The 20,820-nt window shown below is 38.2% G+C and overlaps 2 protein-coding genes across 8 annotated transcripts in view; one reads left to right on the top strand and one right to left on the bottom strand.

The window, feature by feature from the left end:
- The window catches only part of urb2 (URB2 ribosome biogenesis homolog), a 246,717-nt gene that overhangs the window by 173,234 nt on the left and 52,663 nt on the right, over window positions 1-20,820 (bottom strand). The window contains exon 1 of one of the 3 annotated variants that reach the window (XM_039748283.1): window positions 424-501. The exons of 1 other annotated variant lie outside the window; for it this stretch is intronic. The gene's annotated coding sequence lies outside the window, so the exon portion shown is untranslated. One more of the 3 variants, XM_039748284.1, reaches the window with a different exon arrangement.
- The window catches only part of taf5l (TAF5-like RNA polymerase II, p300/CBP-associated factor (PCAF)-associated factor), a 70,535-nt gene continuing 50,269 nt past the window's right edge, over window positions 555-20,820 (top strand). The window contains exons 1-3 of one of the 5 annotated variants that reach the window (XM_039748289.1): window positions 555-696; window positions 2,613-2,687; window positions 5,659-5,800. In XM_039748289.1, coding sequence (XP_039604223.1) covers window positions 5,662-5,800 — 139 coding nt within the window. In that variant the 5' untranslated portion in view covers window positions 555-696; window positions 2,613-2,687; window positions 5,659-5,661. Of the gene's footprint in view, window positions 697-2,592; window positions 2,688-5,658; window positions 5,801-20,820 lie in introns of all 5 variants that reach the window. The other 4 variants (XM_039748288.1, XM_039748292.1, XM_039748291.1 and 1 more) reach the window with 4 other exon arrangements.

Genomic DNA, 20,820 nt, shown 5'->3' with positions numbered 1-20,820 from the left:
TTGCAATGCTGATTCGATGTCTTTGCCGTTTCGGACAACACACCTACAAACCTATTTGGCACTACAAATAACAAACTATAGGTAAACTGTTCATCTTACGAGTCACTCTATGACTTGTATATAGTTTTAATTTATACTTCAACGCATTCTGTCAATTTAGGTGATGAAAACCACATTCCAATTTATGCATCCACTTACTTAACTTATTCCTGGATAACGATGACAATATTAGGTGTAAAGCATAAACCAACTCTGACCAAAGACACTGTTAACACAACGACAATCAGTATTAGCCATCACGTCTATACATTTTTTACTAAATATTTTTTATTTACCTTGTCGTACTCTACATTCACTTGCTTCTTGTAATAATGTGTTCTTTTTGCATTTAAAATTCCACAGACAACAATAGTTTTAACTAACCTTCTCCTCTTTCACGTGGGGTACTTCCAACACATGCGTCGCACTCAGAGGATGACCTTTCCACTCTGCCCCTTGAACCCAGACGGAGTTTTGTTCCTGGCCATTGGTGATTGGTTGCGCTCCCGCTTGAACAAAACTGATCATCTTAGAACTAACTGCTGGCAGCAATGGTATATAGGGAGTTTTGGTACCTGGAAGTCTAGCTTTTTATTTTTTACTTGCCGACAGCCATTGGATGTAATTTGAGACTTGGAGCAATCGGTATGATATGCAGTGAGTATTTTAGTCATGTGTAATCTATTGCGTTAATAATCATACTATGGACAAGGTTAAAACATCTTGCATGTGTAGGCCTCAAAAATATAAGCATTGAAAGAAAGATCATAATTTATTCGTATAAGGTTCATCTATACGTACTCGGTTTAAAGTGGACACAGTGTGGTCAATAATTAGGGAGGATTTCGTTAGAGCTTTGTTTTATTGTTTTTTGGCTGTTTGCTAGCGCACGGTAGAATATGTATTAATTTTTATACTGTATGACACTCGCCCATTCACTTCAAAGATATATGAGACAGGCTCCATGTTTTAGTGTTTTGCCATGATTGTGTCATTCCTTACAGTTGATCGATCCCTGCGCAGCCCATTGTTGTTTTTCCGATATCGGGAAACTGATGTTGTTTTGTGTTCATGTGTGTTCAGGATGAAATTCACTCGGTTATAAGAAGACAGCATGCCAGTTTTGTAACGCAAGAATCCGAGGCATTTGTTTTTTGTAGGGCTATGGTAATCCTACTTACGGCGAAATTGTAATCTTTTTCAAATTAGTCTTGAATAGGAAAAGCCGTATCTCCTTTCTAGAACGGAGGTGTTTTAAATCTCATGGTAGACTTTAATGGGCCCAGAACAGCATGTGGTATTGTTCGTAATTATTTAAAGTGACCTTAAAGTCATATAGTTTAACACAATTTTCCCCTGTATACTTTACATGTTATAATGTTGCGATGTATGCGTTACTGTACCAAAAGAGGGAAGATTATTTAAAAATTGTAAGGCCAGGGCATTAAAACGGTGTCGTATGCTAGTAAATGTGTCGTGTGATATAAAAAAGCAAGCATCGACGATCTCTCTCTCGTTTCTTTTTTTTTTTTTTTTTTAAATATACCTTGGTGCCTTCTGTTGCATTTTGCGGAAAATGCCAGCTCAAACTGTTCAGTAACTTTGCCTACTGTTAGGGATGTGTCAAGAATAATGTTACTTCAACCACGTATTTCTATCTCAAATACGTAATTCATCATTGCTCAAAAGTTGCCTCCGCAGAAAAGTTTGAAATGTTATCTTTGACGCATTTAATAGGTTTCTTGTTGTGTGCGGTATGCAAGCCATTGGTGGTCTTCTGATTACAAATTTAGCTAGTATGCATCTCCTACCAGAATGTTAAATATACTGTACTTCAGCACCACCATTTCGAGTGAAGAAAATTCATTATTCTTCAACACAGCTAAAATTCAGTATTATGATTGCTGTAGTTTAAAGATCCTACATTTTGTGGCCTATATTTCTCCACATTCATTGCATTAAATCGTTCTGCACAGTTTAAGTTGGTTATCCATTTTTCTACACTGTTTTTCTAAAACCAAATGACTTTTTTATCATGTAGTTTAACTTTCTGTGTGCTACCATTTTAAAGTTGTATCAAATTTTGTGTACATTTTGCAATTTAAGAAAATCTTTACACACCTATGAAGCTACAATAGGTACAAACGCATTACTGTTGAACTTGAAATAGTTTTGATAAGCAGTTAGCTTTAGTTTCTTGTCTATATCGTAGATCCAACTAATGACATATTGACACATTAAATATCATCGGAAGACAGAATAGCAGTGCTCATCAATTTTTTTTCCATCTTACATTCATGATTAGTAGTGGAAATTAGTTTAATTGTCCTTTGTATTGGAAATTTCAAATTCATACTATACATAGTGTACTGCTAACAAACATTTAGGAGTTGCTCTAATGTTCTGCATTTTAATATGCAAAAGTGAGCTTTCCTGGCTTAATTTTTCTTAGCATCAAAGTTGTTTTCTTATTAAGGTTTAGATTTTTTTTGTTAATATTTTTAAAGTTCCATTGTTCCATCCTTGTATTTTCTTCCTAACCCTCTTACCCAGTTGCTGTCTTCTCCTGGCAGCACTAGGCTTAAGACGGACACCAACGCTGGACAGGGCACCAGTCTATTTCATAACACACTCTCCCAAACAACAAGGTTAGTTTTCTGCATCCCAAAGGTATATGTTACAGTGTTGTGAAAAACTATTTTCCGTCTTCCTAATCTACTATTTTATATGTATTTAAATATATACTGCTCAAAAAAATCAAAGAAACACGTTTTAATCCGAGTATAGCATCAAGTAAGTGAAACTTCTGGGATATTGATCTGGTCAGTTAAGTAGCAGAGGGATTGTTAATCAGTTTTTCTGCAGCTTTGGTGTTAATAAAATTTAACAATAGGCAACAATGAGATGGCCCCCGAAACATGAATGGTTTAACAGGTGGAGGCCACTGACATTTTTCCCTCCTCATCTTTTCTGACTGTTTTTTCACTAGTTTTGCAATTGGCTATTGTCAGTGTCACTACTGGTAGCATGAGGCAATACCTGGACCCTACAGAGGTTGAACAGGTGGTCCAACTTCTCCAGGATGGAACATCAATACGTGCCATTGCCAGAAGTTTTGCTGTGTCTCCCAGTACAGTCTCAAGGGCATGGAGGAGATTCCGGGAGATAGGCAGTTACTCTGGGAGAGCTGGACAGGGTTGTAAAAGGCTCTTAACACATCAGCAGGACCGGTAACTGCTCCTTTGGGCAAGGAAGAACAGGATGTGAACTGCCAGAGCCCTACAAAATGCAGGCCACTAGCATGAATGTCTCTGACCAAGCAATTAGAAACAGACTTCATGAGGGTGGTCTGAGGGCCCGACGTCCTCTAGTGGCTCCTGTGCTCACTGCCTGGCACAGTGGAGCACGATTGACATTTGCTATAGAATACCAGAATTGGTGTGGTTCGTTTATTTGGCACTGTGGCGGATGTTTGCAGGCTTGCAGACCAACCACCAGCGTTACCTGGTATGTAACCACCTATACAATCAGATTGTGATTCGGACTACGAATGCCATGAATGTAACTACCCCGATCTACATACTGTCAAATAAACGAACCACACACTGTGGCGCAACGCAAGAGGCTTCGCCTCTTAACGCTGACGTCTGAGGTTCAATTCCCCGAGGGGGAGTGCAGTGAGTGTGTGCGCCTGATGAGCTCAGAATTAGGGCGAAACGTGTTGCGTTCTTTATGCATTATTTGATAGTAAAACTATTCAACCATTCTATGATCTGCTTCTCGCAACTGAAAGAGGGCACCGTGGCAGATATATTATACACAGTGCATCCGGAAAGGATTCACAGCGCATCACTTTTTCCACATTTTTATGTTCCAGCCTTATTCCAAAATGGATTAAATTCATTTTTTCCTCAGAATTCTACACACAACACCCCATAATGACAACGTGAAAAGAGTTGACTTGAGATTTTTGCAAATTTATTAAAAATAAAAAAAATGATAAAGCACATGTACATAAGTATTCACAGCCTTTGCCATGAGGCTCAAAATTGAGCTCTGGTGCATCCTGTTTCCCCTAATCATCCTTGATGTTTCTGCAGCTTAATTGGAGTCTACTTGTGGTAAATTCAGTTGATTGGACATGATTTGGAAAGGCACACACCTGTCTGTATAAGGTCCCACAGTTGACAGTTCATGTCAGAGCACAAACCAAGCATGAAGTCAAAGGAATTGTCTGCAGACCTCTGAGACAGGATTTTCTCAAGGCACAAATCTGGGGAAGGTTACAGAAAAATTTCTGCTGCTTTGAAGGTCCCAATGAGCACAGTGGCCTCCTTCATCCGTAAGTGGATGAAGTTCGAAACCACCAGGACTCTTCCTAGAGCTGGCCGGCCATCTAAACTGAGCGATCGGGGGAGAAGGGCCTTAGTCGGGGAGGTGACCAAGAACCCTATGGTCACTCTGTCAGAGCTCCAGAAGTCCTCTGTGGAGAGAGGAGAACCTTCGAGGAGGCCCGCCATCTCTGCAGCAATCCATCAATCAGGCCTGTATGGTAGAGTGGCCAGACGGAAGCCACTCCTTAGTAAAAGGCACATGGCAGCCTGTCTGGAGTTTGCCAAAAGGCACCTGAAGGATTCTCAGACCATGAGAAACAAAATTCTCTGGTCTGATGAGACAAAGATTGAACTCTTTGGTGTGGTTGCCAGGCATCACGTTTGGAGGAAACCAGGCGCCGCTCATCACCAGGCCAATACCAACCCTGCAGTGAAGCATGGTGGTGGCAGCATCATGCTGTGGGGATGTTTTTCAGCGGCAGGAACTGGGAGACTAGTCAGGATAAAGGGAAAGATGACTGCAGCAATGTACAGAGACATCCTGGATGAAAACCTGCTCCAGAGGGCTCTTGACCTGAGACTGGGGTGACGGTTCATCTTTCAGCAGGACAACAACCCTAAGCACACAGGAGTGGCTTCAGGACAACTCTGTGAATGTCCTTGAGTGGCCCAGCCAGACCCCAGACTTGAATCTGATTGAAAATCTCTGGATAGATATTAAAATGGCTGTGCACCGACGCTTCCCATCCAACCTGATGGAGCTTGAGAAGTGCTGCAAAGAGGAATGGGCGAAACTGGCCAAGGATAGGTGTGCCAAGCTTGTCACATCATATTCAAAAAGACTTCAGGCTGTAATTGCTGCCAAAGGTGCATCGACAAAGTATTAAGCAAAGCCTGTGAATGCTTATGTACATGTGATTTCTCGTTTTTTTTATTTTTAATAAATTTGCAAAAACCTCAAACTTTTTTCATGTTGTCATTATGGGGTGTTGTGTGTAGAATTCTGAGGAAAAAAATGAATTTAATCCATTTTGGAATAAGGCCGTAACATAACAAAATGTGGAAAAAGTGACGCGCTGTGAATACTTTTCGAATGCACAGTATCTATTAAATATTTTAATTAATTGGGTAAAAAGTTTGAAGGAAGCTGTGGATAATATTCCTATTGATGCAGACTTTGAGACAAGGAACCAAAATTTGTTTTATTTTTATTTGTTGTAAAATGGTTTAAATGTTTAACAATGTTAACTCATTATTTTTTTTTATTATTATTATTTGAACAAAGGCCATGAAGCGAATGCGTACTGAGCAGATCCAACACACAGTTGTTCAGTATCTCAAAAGACGCCAATATGTGGACTCTGAAGGTGCCCTAAAGGGTCCCAAACTCTCGCAGACAACAGAGGAAATGGCAGCAAACTTAACGGGTAAGTCATACTTTTATATTTTACATAGTTTTCATTTTGTTTTGCTGTATATATGGACTTTAACAGTTACCGTCCTTAAGCTATTAGCTGCAGAAAATGTTAACCCATGCTGTTTATTAAAAATTAATTTTTTGCCCCAGTACCATAGAGTTTTTGATTGCGTGAAGCTCATACATATAAAACCTCGATACCAGGTAAGGGTATCATAGTTAATGAAAACTTTTAAGTAAAACGGTTTATAGTAATTTATTAAACATAGTAAATAGACATTTAAAGCTGAGTGGAAAAATAAAACTATACTGAAATGGAAAGTGCATGCCTGAAAACTTACTGAAATATTGGAATTTTCACTTGTGATCTTTTGCGTTTTCAGTTTTGACCACAGCCTGCCTATGGATTTTGTTTTCAAGTACATGGGTCTCATGTATTAAACTTGCTTATGCTTGGAAGCGTGTGTAAGTCATTTCATGCACAAGTCATGATTTATAAAACCCAAGTTTGGCATAGAAACTGGCTTAAAGTTATATAAACTAGTTTTCTCTTTATAGAATATGTGACATGCAAGTTAGAGCTGCTTTGGGAAGGAAGAATGATAATATTCATTTATCCTTCCATTCATCATCTATCCATCCTCAAAATCCTTATATCACTGTGTGCCTAATTCGTTGTTAGCATATCACGTTACAGATTACATTAACTGTAGCCTTTATTAAGAAAAAATAACTTTAATTTGAGACTTGCAGTATCTTAGTGCATCCATGTTAGTAATACTTAAAATTCACATTTACTATGCTTTCATTTTCTGTGTTCTTCCATGGTTTGTAAGATGCCACTCAGGGACATGGGCAAACTTATGTGGTGTTAAGGTCATGAATATTAAAGAAAAAGGCGTTTTAAGCCATACATGGTTACTGGTGGATGGTGATGGGGAATAGCTAAAAGCGCACACACACACCTGTGTAGTTTTAAGTTGAATTTTTAAAGGAACTGTTATATTTTTTAGTTTTATAAATCAGATTTTTGTGTGTCTATGCATATGCTATTTCTGTGTTTAAGTAAGCAGACTTTTAATATGAAATCGTAAGATAGGGTTTATACATGAGGCCTTTGGTTCCTTGCTTTGTGCTTATGGCCTGCCATTTGTTTTACATCTCTGTCAGAACAACAGAAAACCTGAACCTGTAAAATGAGTGTCCCTGAGAAGAAGTAAAACTAGTCTTAAAGAATGTAAAGAAACTACACAAGCAAGTTGTTGCTGCGTTTTTCCAAAGTTACCAAAGCTCTGCTGCTTATAATTTATTTCATAGAACAATTCAGGTAATAGTGAGATGCCTGTTCAGATGATTCCATAATCCTAGTATCTTTGATTTAACCGTTTTAGAAAGAAGAACAGTTCACACAAAAATAGAAAAACAATTAATATTACAGATAAAAGTAAAGTTCTTGTTGAAAGAAAGTTCTTTTTAAGGCTTACTTATCTTTGTTTCTTTTCTGTTTGTTTGGTCATATCAAAATGTTCAAGAGACAGTCTTCACTTTCAGAAAACTACATGCCAACGTTCTGTTTATAAACTAATCTCTCAGTCCATGCTTCTAGCAGCTAGACTGTTTCCTAACTTAACACTCTTGATTTTACAGGTATAGCTAAGAAAGTTCTATTTCTTGTTACCTTACAGGAAGTAAAAGATTATACCATAGTCCAAATGACTATGAGAAACTGATTCTATTGAAATTAAGCAGACACTTGTGTGAGTTTAATGTTAACATTAACTTTCTAAGATTGGCTCTTAAACAAGCAAATAATTTAATGGCATAATTCCAACTTCAGTTTGATCTTATGTAGCAGAGATTGTATTTCTTTTGTTAAGTACCGCCTCATGCTAATAATAGTGGCAATAAAACCTCTCAAATCCTCAATCCCTCTATATTCTCTTACAATTAAAAGAGGCTTTTCAAACCAATGCAGATTGTTTTTGATCAACAGACACAAAGCTTTAAAGTCTGTTTGTATGCTAGTTCTTTTCAAAAAAATGTGTATTGACCCTTTAAGGTCTAAGCCATTTTTTAGTGTTTTGCAGTGCCTTTGAAGTCTGCCTGTTTATTTCATGAAATTAGAATTCTACCCCGTGTTTATATATGATTTTTTGCCTGTAGAATTTATACTTTTTGAACTTTTTTTTGTTCCAAAACTGTGGTATAAATGGCAAAATGTCAGTGAAATGAATTTTCAGTTCTTCACTGGGTAAAAATACAAAACATACAGATTCAACAGTTTTGGGAAAAACAAAATTTCAAAGACGTTCCTTCAGCATGTTTGCCAATATCACTCAACATTTTTCATTCATTACTCAATGAATTATATACATTTATTCCTTATAAGGAAAAAATGTGAAAATTTATTTTATATGTCACACTGTTCAAAACCGTTCCTGTCCAGAATGAGACAAAGTAGCATATTATATTCTCTACATGGCCAAGCAGTTTACTTAAAGCAATTCACACTTTTAACACTAGAACCCCTGAAGCCTACAAACAAATTCGTAATGCCAGGCCACCTTAAATTCCTTTGCACCTTGTCGTCAGCGCTTTTGTTTTACTGATTTGTCAATCAGCAAGCAGCCTTCTCGCTCATCCCCCATCAACAGAGGTGGGTAGAGTAGCCAAAAATTGTACTAAAGTAAGAGTAGCGTTACTTCAAAATAATATTACTCAAGTAGAAGTAAAAAGTAGTCATACAAAAAATAACTCGAGTAAGAGGAAAAAAGTACTTGGTGAAAAGACTACTCAAGTACTGAGTAACTGATCATAATAAATGATTTATTTTTTAGAAATGTTGTAATAAGACAGACAAAAATATAAAATAACTAGCAAAATACATGCGATTTGCAGCGGCGAAGTACTGCCTTAAAATTTATATTAAGAAGAAAGGTAAACCTTTTTAAACTGAGGGAAAATATACCAATAATTATTTGTTAAGAAACTCTTTGCATGCCACGTTGTCAGTTCGGCCCTCCAGTTGTAATATGACCAAGCTGTGCGCTGAGCTTACTCTTGAGCATGGAACGTACAGATGGCCATGTGAAAAGCAATCTTGCCTCAAATCTCACAGCTTGGATTGCTGCTGTTATAATCAGTTTGAGTTTCATGGTTTGTTTCAATTACGTTAGTATTTGCAGGACTTGTTGTGTTGAAGTGACATTCGGCATTGTCGAGCGTTGTAAGCATACAACCGGTTTCATCGATAACTTCGCATCCAGCTTTTGAGAGTTTAAACATTCATAAACATCAAAGTATCCACTACTGAAATCATCACCTGTGAATCATAGGCCGGAGTTATACTTCACGCGACGCATGCTGCAGCGGACGCTCCTGCTACGCAAGCGTTGTAGTGTTCATACTTGCGCGCGTACTTTATGTAAATCTGGAGGAATCCACCAGGTGGCAGTGCGAGATATTATCACGGTGAGAACATGTTCGGCTTCTCTGTGTTGTGAATTGCCTAGAACACTCATTAAATTCCGATGACACCTTACCGCAATATCTCTGAAAAGGATGTTTATTGATTAAATCCATCAATCCAGGGATGTGTCCATTCCAGCAAGCATTGGGCACGAGTGAGAAACAGTCCCTTGACGAGGCATCAACTCATCGCAAGGTGAATACAAACACACACATACACTAGCGTCATTTTAGCGGCACCAAATCCCCAAATCTGCATATCTTTGGAAGGAAACCGGAGCACAGTGTGGAATACAAGCAGGAAATACCAGCAACATAACTCCCTGCAAGACAGCAGTGCTATTGCTCCACCACTGTGACACCCCTGTGTGTGTAATTATTCCCCCATGTGTGTAATTAACAGTATTCATTATTTAAACTAAATTATATGTAAAATGTAACATACACACTTTAATGCATTTCATCATGCACTAGGTCTGACTTTTTAAGTAAAGGTTTAATGACTGACACTTTTAGTGCATCAGGTACTGTGCCATGCAGTAATGAACTATTGATAACAGAATAGGCTGCAAGAACATCCATTGCACTTTTTACTAGTTTTGTTGGCACTGGATCTAGGGAACAAGTAGTGGGCTTCATTTTAGTAATTAAAGTTAAGACTTCCTGGTGAGTTACAGGATTAAAATTACTAAAGTGCTGAATGCAATGTGCGGCAGGGTCTGCTAAGCTAGTATTTGGCTTGTACTGTGATGCTGAGATCTGGGATCTTATATTTTTAATTTTCTCATTGAAGAAGTTCATAAAGTCTGTAAAAGATTTCTGGAATCAAAATTAATTTGAATAAAAGTGTGCTGTTTCCAGTGAACTCTCTACCACACAATATGAGATTGGACACATTCTATTTTATTATCGCAGATTAGATTAAATACATCAGGGAACATCACAAGTAAACATAAAGCTCTTTTTCAACAAATTTTTGCTATCTGCATGCAAATGCTTAAGCAATACTTTGTGTATATATGGTCAACCCTTTATCTTTCTTTGGCAGGGAGAATTAACACAGTCAAGATAAACATCTTTCCTAAGCTTTTTTCTATTTCAAAGCATCCCCATATACATTAACAAATCATTTTTAAGAAATTCGATTCAATCATAAACTCATTTATTAGGAATTCAAAACATCCAAGCATCAAAAGGGTGACCCTACTGTAAACAATACTCTAAAAACAATACTTGTCCTTTATTTCCGGCCCCGTGCATGGTTACATCTTTCTTGCCAGACGTATAATGCTGCTCGTGGGGGAGGGGGGTGGATGGGGGTTTGGGGCTGAACGCACGCTAAGAATATGCCTTTGGATCATTTGCCTTCTTTTTGCTGTTTTGCGACCTGCCTCGTCTGCTTGTCGCATGTTGTTGTTTTAAGAGCTGGAAGCACATGATGCTTGCCTGCCAAATGCAATCCAACTGCTAGGTTAGATGTCTGTGGACTTGTTTTAAATGATGGCTCACCGCCTGGTCTCGCGTGACATCGTAAGAACAATATTTGTCCTTTATTTCCGGCCCAGGTGTGGTTAAATTCTTTCTTGCAGGACGTATAATGCTGCTTGTGTTGTCGGGGGAGACTGCTGTCGTGCTGCCCTTCGATCTTTTTGAAGCCTGTACAGCCACTGTCCTTTTTGCTACTTTGTGTCTCTGCTGCTCATGTTGTGATCGCTTCTCCGTGATAAATATACACCTGACCGAATTGTGTTTTCTTTGAAATTAAACTTGTTATTGCTTTAACTGCTGCGGGTCCTCAGATTCTTATAGCATATGTTCCATTATTGTGTAAATCTACGTTTTGTGCATTGAATGATGTGAATGCAAAAAGACTTTGTTTTCTGCTTTTTTCCTTTTATTTCTGACCTCGCTTTATCGTGCTATTTTTTTCAGTTATACCTGATGATTAATTTCCTTTTTTATGCGCTAAAGTGATCTTTTATTCGTCAACGTTTCATTTATAATGTATAGCAAAATACCCACGCTTTGCAGCGGAGAAGTAGTGTGTTAAAGAAGTGATGAAAAAGAAAAGGAAACATTTTGAAAATAACATAACATAACATGATTGTCAATGCAATTGTTTATATAGATATAGATATATATATATCTCTCTATCTCTATCTCTATCTCTATCTCTCACCATTTCAGGTGACTACCTGTTGAAGCTTATCGAGAGAATGCCAAGAGTGTGCAAAGCAGTAATCAGTGCAAAGAGTGGCTATTTTGAAGAAACTAGAGTATAAAACATGTTTTTTAGTTATTTCACCTTTTTTTGTTAAGTACATAACTCCACATGTGTTCATTCATAGTTTTGATGCCTTCAGTGAGAATCTACCAATGGTCATGATAATAAAGAAAACACAGTGAATGAGGAGGTGTGTCCAAACTTTTGGCCTGTACTGTGTGTGTGTGTGTGTGTGTGTGTGTGTGTGTGTATATATATTCAGCCCCCCTTCAATTTTTTACTTTTTGTTATATTGCAGCCATTTGCTAAAATCATTTAAATTAATTTTTTTCCTCATTAATGTACACACAGCACCCCATATTGACAGACAAGAAAAAGAATTTTTGAAATTGTTGCAGATTTATTAAAAAAGAAAAACTGAAATATCACATGGGCCTAAGTATTCAGACCCTTTGCTGTGACAATCATATTTAACTCAGGTGCTTTCCATTTCTTCTGATCATCCTTGAGATCACCTTCATTTGAGTCCAGCTGTGTTTGATTATACTGATTGGACTTGATTATGAAAGCCACACACCTGTCTATATAAGATCTTACTGCTCACAATGCATGTCAGAGCAAATGAGAATCATGAGGTCAAAGGAACTGCCTGAAGAGCTCAGAGACAGAATTGTGGCAAGACACAGATCTGGCCAAGGTTACAAAAAAATTTCTGCTGCACTTAAGATTCCCAAGAGCACAGTGGCCTCCATAATCCTTAAATGGAAGAAGTTTGGGACGACCAGAACCCTTCCTAGAGCTGGCCGTCCGGCCAAGCTGAGCTACCGGGAGAGAAGAGCCTTGGTGAGAGAGGTAAAAAAGAACCCAAAGATCACTTTGGCTGAGCTCCAGAGATGCAGTCAGGAGATGGGAGAAAGTTGTAGAAAGTCAACCATCACTGCAGCCCTCCACTAGTCAGGGCTTTATGGCAGAGTGGCCTGTCGGAAGCATCTCCTCAGTGCAAGACGCATGACAGCCCGCATGGAGTTTGCTAAAAGACACCTGAAGGACTCTGAGATGGTGAGAAATAAGATTCTCTGGTCTGATGAGACCAAGAGAACTTTTTGGCCTTAATTCTAAGCGGTATGTGTGGAGACAACCAGGCACTGCTCATCACTTGTCCAATACATTATACATTCCGTGTTTGTCAATCATTGTAAAGAGAAGAGGTTTCATTCATCGATTCGTTTCTTACTGCATCAATAAACAGCTCGTCTTCCTCTATCTGAGATGTGACACACTGCATGCACAGGTTTTTTTTTACACTGTCTTCCTTTAGCGGGACATTCACTTTTTCCACCGTGTGCTTTGTTTCCGCAGTAGCTGCACTTATGAATATGCTTGTATGTATCAGACACTTCATATTTTTTTGCTGGCTTCTCAATTGTGTAATTCGTTTTTGTTCAGCACTCTTTGGAACTGTTGCTTTTTGTCTGTGCACTGCGTCATTTCACGTGAGCCGCTTGGTGTTCTTGCATCGAAGGTTCCCAGCTGTGCTGGTGCCATCTCGTGTGATGTCCACGGCTGTATGTAATGTCAGCTAAGACCCGGCACTTAAAAGTTTCTTTCACAGTTTCGCTGAGTTTGTGCCAAACACCACCCTGACCATCTCATCTTCCTCTGCATAAGCACAGTCCTTCACCTGTGAATATTTAGCGGCAGTTTTTCTATTGGATTGCCGGTGACGGACGGCCTTATATGGGTAGTCACTAAATTACAAACACCAGCGGCAGACTGTCTATGAACTTAATTTAAACTTTTAGGTTTACACCGTGCTTTGTTTCCGAAGTAGCAGCACTCATGAATATGGTTGTATATGTCAGTCGCTCGCTTCTTATTGTTTCGCTGCCTTCTCAATTATATAATGCATGTTTTCTTCAGCGCTTTTTTGAGCTCTTCCTGGTTTTCTACGTACTGCATTGATAGCCAGTTCACGTGATTACGTGTGAGGCGTGATGACGTCACACGAAACTCCGACCCCCACAGCCATCCAGCTCCACTCCATTACAGTATATGGAGAAAAATAGCTTCCAGTAATGACCATTACGCTTAGAATTTTGAAATTAAACCTGCCCAACTTTTGTAAGTAAGCTGTAAGGAATGAGACTGCCAAGTTTCAGCCCAAATTTCAGCCTTCTACCTACACGGGAACTTGGATAATTAGTGATGAGTCAGTCAGTGAGGGCTTTGCCTTTTATTAAAATATATATATACATATACATGTACATATACATACATACATACATACATACCCCTGCACTTCGCAGCGGAGAAGTAGTGTATTAAAGAACAGGGAACATTTTAAAAAATAACGTAACATGATTGTCAATGTAATTGTTTTGTGACTGTTATGAGTGTTGCTGTCATCAAGGATTTCATTATTTCTTTCAATCAGGTTTGTATTTGGAGGATGTGTTGTGTTCAAGTTACATTCCGTGTTTGTCAATCGTTGTAAAGATAACAGGTTTCATTCATCGATTCATTTCTTACTGCATCAATAAAAGCTCGTCTTCCTTTTTATCTTGAGACATGACACACTGCATGTACTGGGTTTTTTGTTTTTTTTTAACACTGTTTTCCTTTAGCTGGACATTGACTTTTTCCACCGTGTGCTTTGTTTACGCAGTAGCTGCACTAATAAATATGCTTGTATGCGTCACTCGCTTCATATTTTTTTGCTGCCTTCTTAATTGTGTAATGAGGTTTTTGTTCAGCGCTCTTTGGAGCTGTTGCTTTTTGTCTGCTAACTGCGTCAGTTCACGTGAGCCGCTCGGTATACATGCATCGAAGGTTCACAGTTGTGCTTGTGCCATCTCGTGCGATGTCCACGGTTTTATTTAATGTTAGCTAAGACCCGGCACTTAAAAGTTTCTCTCGCAGTTTCACTGAGTTTGTGCCAAACACCACCCTGACCATCTCATCTTCGTCTGCATAAGCACAGCCCTTCACCCGTGAATATTTATCGGCAATGTTTCTATTGGATTGCCAGTGAAGAACGGCGTTATGTGGGAGGCGTGATGTAGCAACATGCAACTCCGCCTCCCACGGCCATCGAGCTGCAGTCTATTACAGTATATGTACGAAGATAGGTTCCAGTTTTGACCATTACACGTAGAATTTTGAAATGAATCCTGCCCAGCTTTTGTAAGTAAGCTGTAAGGAATGAGCCTGCCAAATTTCAGCCTTCTACCTACACGGGAAGTTGGGGAATTAGTGATGAGTGAGTGAATGAGTCAGTCAGTCAGTCAGTCAGTCAGTGAGGGCTTAGCCTTTTATTAGTATAGATTGTCCTTTATACGCTTTATACGCACTGAGACACCTGTATCTGTGTGTCCTTCTTCCCTTTATACTACTGATTTTTATTTTTATTTTTTTGCCTATTCTCTTTCATATCACAGTTCTTTTATTAGTCTAAATAAATAACTAAAGTGAGTTAACAGTATCATCTAATTGGAAATGCAAACATGCCATGCCAGAATATAGCCATGACATTTTTAAAATGTAGCATATCCATAGAACACAATGTTTATCTAAACTCTACTTGCTACTGTTATGCCATATAGTGATGAAATAATCAAAATGACAAAAAGGTATTACAGTAGACAGAAGTACTTCTCAAACGTGGAGCCAAATAGCTGTGGTAGTTTGTATGTTTGTGTCTGGGTCCTCTGTCTTTTCACTTATTACAATGTAGAAATTACTCATTAAGCTTCAGTTACTTTGTGCGACTGAGCTCACGAACTGATTTTCCCTTGGGATTAATAAAGTTCATCTAATCTAATTATTATTAATTTTAGCATTTTATTTTCTGTCAGTATTAAATTTTTTGTTCAGTTTCTTTTGCTCTCTCCCTTAAAACTGACAGTTGAAACTTCAAGGACTGGAGTAATTGTTGGGTGGGTGTTTTGGGAAGAAGCACTGTGTGCATAGCCTTTACAACACAAGATTTTGTCGCTGTTCACTATAAACATTTTAACAGGTTAGTACCAGACATGTATTCTGGTTTTAAAATCCCATCTGGCCCCACAAGACTTGGTCACTGGAGCTGCTTACTCTTGAACTTCAGAGAACGTCGGAAAGGGAGAGACCGAGATTAAAGCAAACCATCAAAAAATCAATAAGTGTGCTTTTGGAAGCACTGCGATAAAGCGGCATTTCTTAGAGGTGCGTCCATATCCACTAGGCAAACAGCTTCTGTGCAAACAGCACCTCTGCTCACAGCCCCTCCGTCAGGCGCAGAGAATGTCAGAGAGGGTGAGAGAGAGTCAGAGACCAGCAAACAATCGAGCACCGCACGGGAAGCATATCTTATAGCATTGAGGAGTTTTAGTTAATATGTAATACATGCTCTGATTGGGTAGCTTCTAAGCCATCCGCCAATAGCGTCCCTTGTATGAAATCAACAGGGCAAACAAACTGAGGAAGCGTGTAGCATAAATTAAAAGACCCATTGTCCGCAGAAATCCGCAAACCATCGAAAAATCCATGATATATATTTAGATGTGCTTACATTTAAAATCCGCGATAGAGTGAAGCCGCGAAAGTCGAAGCGCGATATAGCGATGGATTACTGTACTGCGTTTGAAAACAACACTTGAATAAAACGTGTTTTTTTAATGATTTCTTTGTATCTATCTATGTTTGTTACAATTGCATTTCTATCTTGTTGCTTATTGTGTTGGTATTTGCGAGTTTAGATGCTGTAGGTAAGAAATAAGAAAAGAAATGGCGACAAACGAACAATAGAGTGATGCAGTTCAGAGCAACACTTCTACATCAGATCATCATGTTATGGGCAGAAAATTATAGTGGGACAGAGCTTGTACCCAGAAGAATGAGAGTATTTGTGGGGCAAGGAGCTGCAGCACCTGCTCACTGAGAAACAGCACAAGTCGCATAACCTGAAACAGCTTTTTGTAGATACAAAAGTGTACAAAACCACAGAAGGTGCCACACATGTCCATTATCACTGGATTTTAAAAAATTGCTGCTCTGTTTACCAGGAGCCATGTTGTTGCTGTTGTTGTCACCAAAAATGTAACTTGTCTATGATTCTTGTGCTGAGCAGTGTTAATTTTGACAATACATTTTGATTTAGTTTTAGTCACATCAGTCATTTAATTCTTGGTTTTAGTTGACAAAAAATAAATTTTAGACAAGTGAAAATAAATCTGTTTTAGTCAAGCGTAAGTAAAGGCAAATTAGTCACAGTCAAAATCGGGATATCTTGTTTAACATATGAATATGTCACAGAATATACTGTACCTCTAAACTATTGTACTAACATGCACATTAATGAACATAACCACATTTAGTGATTATTGAACATAAAATGAAAAGAAGGTGTAGAAGGGATTTACCCCTAAAAAATCTTAGATCGTATCTGCTCTGGTCTATCATTGCAGTTTTGAACCTTAGTTTCGCTCCTATAAGATTTTACCAAAAAAGGCTGGACCAAGCAGCACACATTTAATTTCAGCATAGGGTTTATAAAGAATGAGATCATAATGGATTAGGCAATTTATCTGACCAATTGCACATTTTACATTAATTCTCTGATATGTTTTTTTCTCTAGCAACTGAAAAATACACCTTTTGAAAATAATACTAAAAATAACAATTCAAATATTTTTATATCTGTACTGTTGAATTAGTTAATTCCAAAATTCCAGTTTAATTTTTAAACTGTTTTTGAAACAAAATCTATATATATATATATATATATCTATATATATATATATATATATATATATCTATATATATCTATATATATATCTATATATATATATATATATATCTATACTAATAAAAGGCAAAGCCCTCACTCACTCACTCACTCACTCACTCATCACTAATTCTCCAACTTCCCGTGTGGGTGGAAGGCTGAAATTTGGCAGGTTCATTCCTTACAGCTTCCTTACAAAAGTTGGGCAGGTTTTATATCGAAATTCTACGCGTAATGGTCATAACTGGAAGCTGTTTTTCCATTTACTGTAATGGAGATGAGCTTGAACGCCATGGGGCGGAGTTTCGTGTGACATCATCACGCCTCCCACGTAATCACGCAGTACATAGAAAACCAGGAAGACCTCAAAAGCGCTGAAGAAAACATGCATTATATAATTGAGAAGGCAGCTAAACAATAAGAAAGCGAAAGTGACATATACAACCATATTCATGAGTTCTGCTGAAACAAAGCACATGTAAACCTACACTTTAAATTAAGTTCATAGACAGGCTGCGCTGGCGTTTGTAATTTAGTGCCTGCCCATATAAGGCCGTCCGTCAGCGGCAATCCAATAGCAAACTGCCACTAAATATTCACGGGTGAAGGACTGTGCTTATGGAGAGGAAGATGAGATGGTCAGGGTGGTGTTTGACACAAACTCAGCTAAACTGCGAGAGAAAGTTTTAAGTGCCAGGACTAAGGTAACATTAAATACAGCCATGGACATAGCACGAGATGGCACCAGCACAGCTGGGAACCTTCGATGCATGTACACCGAGTGGCTCACGTGAACTGACGCAGTGCACAGATAAAAAGCAACAGTTCCAAAGAGCGCTGAACAAAACCGAATTACACAATTGAAAAGGCAGCAAAAATATGAAGCGCCTGATAAGCATATTCATAAATCCAGCTACTGCGGAAACAAAGCACACGGTGGAAAAAGTCAATGTCCCGCTAAAGGAAGACAGTGTAAAAAAACCCGTGCATGCAGTGTGTCAGGTCTCAGATAAAGAAGAAGACGAGCTGTTTATTGATGCAGTAAGAAACGAATCGATGAATGAAACCTGTCATCTTTACAACGATTGACAAACACGGAATGTAACTTGAACACAACACATCCTACAAATACGAACCTGATTGAAAGAAATAATGATAATCAAATCCTTGATGACAGCAACACTCAGTAACACTCACAAAACAAATACTGTATATTGACAGTCATGTTACGTTATTTTTAAAATGTTCCCTTTTCTTTTCTAGCTTTTTAACACACTACTTCTCGCATGATACGCTGGTATATATATATGTATATATATATATCCCGATCTACATACTCGAATAATGGATACTTTATTCGCCATCAATGATTGTTTTGGTAAAGCCATACTCAGTGTATTCATTAGATGAACGGTAAAAAAGTAAGAGCGAGGGAGGATGACTTATTGAGGCATGCAAGCAAACTATCAATTGCGCGATCACATTTGAAAAAAATATATCTTTTCAAGTTCTATTTAGTCCATATGTGTCAAACTCAAGGGCCGCAGGCCACATCCGGCCCGGCGTAATTATATCCGCCCCGAGATCATTTTATATACTGTATTATTGTTATTAATGGCCCCGGGTATATGAAGCGCTGGTAACACAATAAACTACAGATCCCATAATGCAGCGCTTCAGCTGCCTTGCCGAACACTTACGCGCGTTAATCAAGTCTAGCTTATGATGCTGCAAGTTATTGCGAAGCTAGCTCACACGATGCTGAGAGAAAAGTTGATTCTGAAAATAGAGCCTTTAAAACCGATGGGAGGCTGAGTATATGTTTACTGAACCCGTGTGTCTCATTTGTGGAGCTAATGTGGCTGTAATTACAGAATTTAATCTAAGACGGCACTATGAGACAAAACATCAGGGTAACCTGAATGCAATGCAGAAGATACAGAAAGCAGAATAATTAAATAAGAATCTGACACTTCAGCGGACGTTTTACCGTGCACAATCACAAAGTGATTTCAAGTGAAGCTGCTTTTATGGGAGACACAAATGCACCTTGCCCCACTTTCCCTGTTGCCAAGTAATGTTAAACCAAGTCGTCACTACGGTGTTCCCAAATACGCACTTTGCTGATAAACTGAGCGCACTGAGTTTGCACGGCGCTTTGGTGACTTTGAAGAACAAAAAAAGTCCGTCTACATGCGGCTCGAACCTTGTGCATGTTTGGTAGCACATATCTGTGTGAGAAGCTCTTCTCAGTGATAAAGACTAACAAAACAGCACACAGGACTCGCCTCACTGATGAGCACCTGCAATCCATCCTGAGAATCTCCACAACACAGAACCTCACACCAAACATAAACGAATTTGTTGCCAAAAAGATGCCAGGCGTCCAGCTCTAAAATGACATATGAGCAAAGACAACTGAATGATTTGATTTGTTATTGCTGAAAGGAACACATTTTATTTATATTTCCAGGTTTTGTTATGCAGCATGTTCATATTTGAATTTGTATAATTTTGACAGGATATATTTTTATGGAGAGCAAAATATTATAAGTTGTTTAAGGTTTGAGTTGATTTATTCAGGAATAATATTCCTGTCTGTTTTTACCATTCCTACCAAAGATATTTCTGTCGACTAAATAAAAATTCCTTTTATTTAAAATTTAAATAGAACTTCAACAAATACGATAGTTCATAATATCCACGCAGACTTGCACGTAAGAGCGGGAGTTATCCATTTTAACAAGCAGCGTATTGCACTGATACGAAATAGCTGTGTGTGTATATATGTAGATATGTATATATATGTTTATATATGTGTTTGTATGTATGTATGTATGTGTGTATGTATATATGTGTATATATGTAGATATATATATATAAATGTTTGTGTGTGTGTAAATATATATATATATATATATATATATATATATGACAACAACACTCATCACTCACAACAGTGACAAAACAATTACATTGACAATCATGTTACGTTATTTTCAAAATGTTTCCTTTTCTTTTTCATTGCTTCTTTAACACACTACTTCTCCGCTGCGAAGCGCGGGTATTTTGCTAGTGTGTATATATATACATTATTTATATTTATTTATTTATTTAACTAAGGGCACGCAAGACAGAAACCCCGGCACGCCAACTCTAAGACCATGGGATGTGCACGACAGAGCCCCGCCCACCATCTCTAATCCTACTCCCACGTCCACCGTCGCTCTCGATCAAATAGCAATAAAGATAACTCGCAAAATTCACAATTGGTATGCCAGTTTTAAGTTAAGTTTTAAGGGTAGTTTTAAAATGTATTATTGAATTGAGCTGATGTATATGAGAGAGAAGAGAATTCCCGAGTTGAGGAGCATTATGACAAGACGCGTGAGCTCCCATAGCACAGAGTTTGATGTGTGGTACATAAAGTACAGCTGCAGATGAGAATCAGAGTGAGCGAGACGAGTGTCAGTCTGTAGGAGATCGGTGAGGTTGTGGAGAACTTTAAATGTTAAGAGCAGTATTTAGTATTGTAGTTAACAGGGAGCCAGTGAAGTTGATATAGAATAGGTGT

The sequence above is a fragment of the Polypterus senegalus genome, chromosome 3 (genome assembly GCF_016835505.1).
Source record: "Polypterus senegalus isolate Bchr_013 chromosome 3, ASM1683550v1, whole genome shotgun sequence".
NCBI lineage: Eukaryota > Metazoa > Chordata > Cladistia > Polypteriformes > Polypteridae > Polypterus > Polypterus senegalus.
This window is presented reverse-complemented; position numbering and strand designations above follow the sequence as displayed.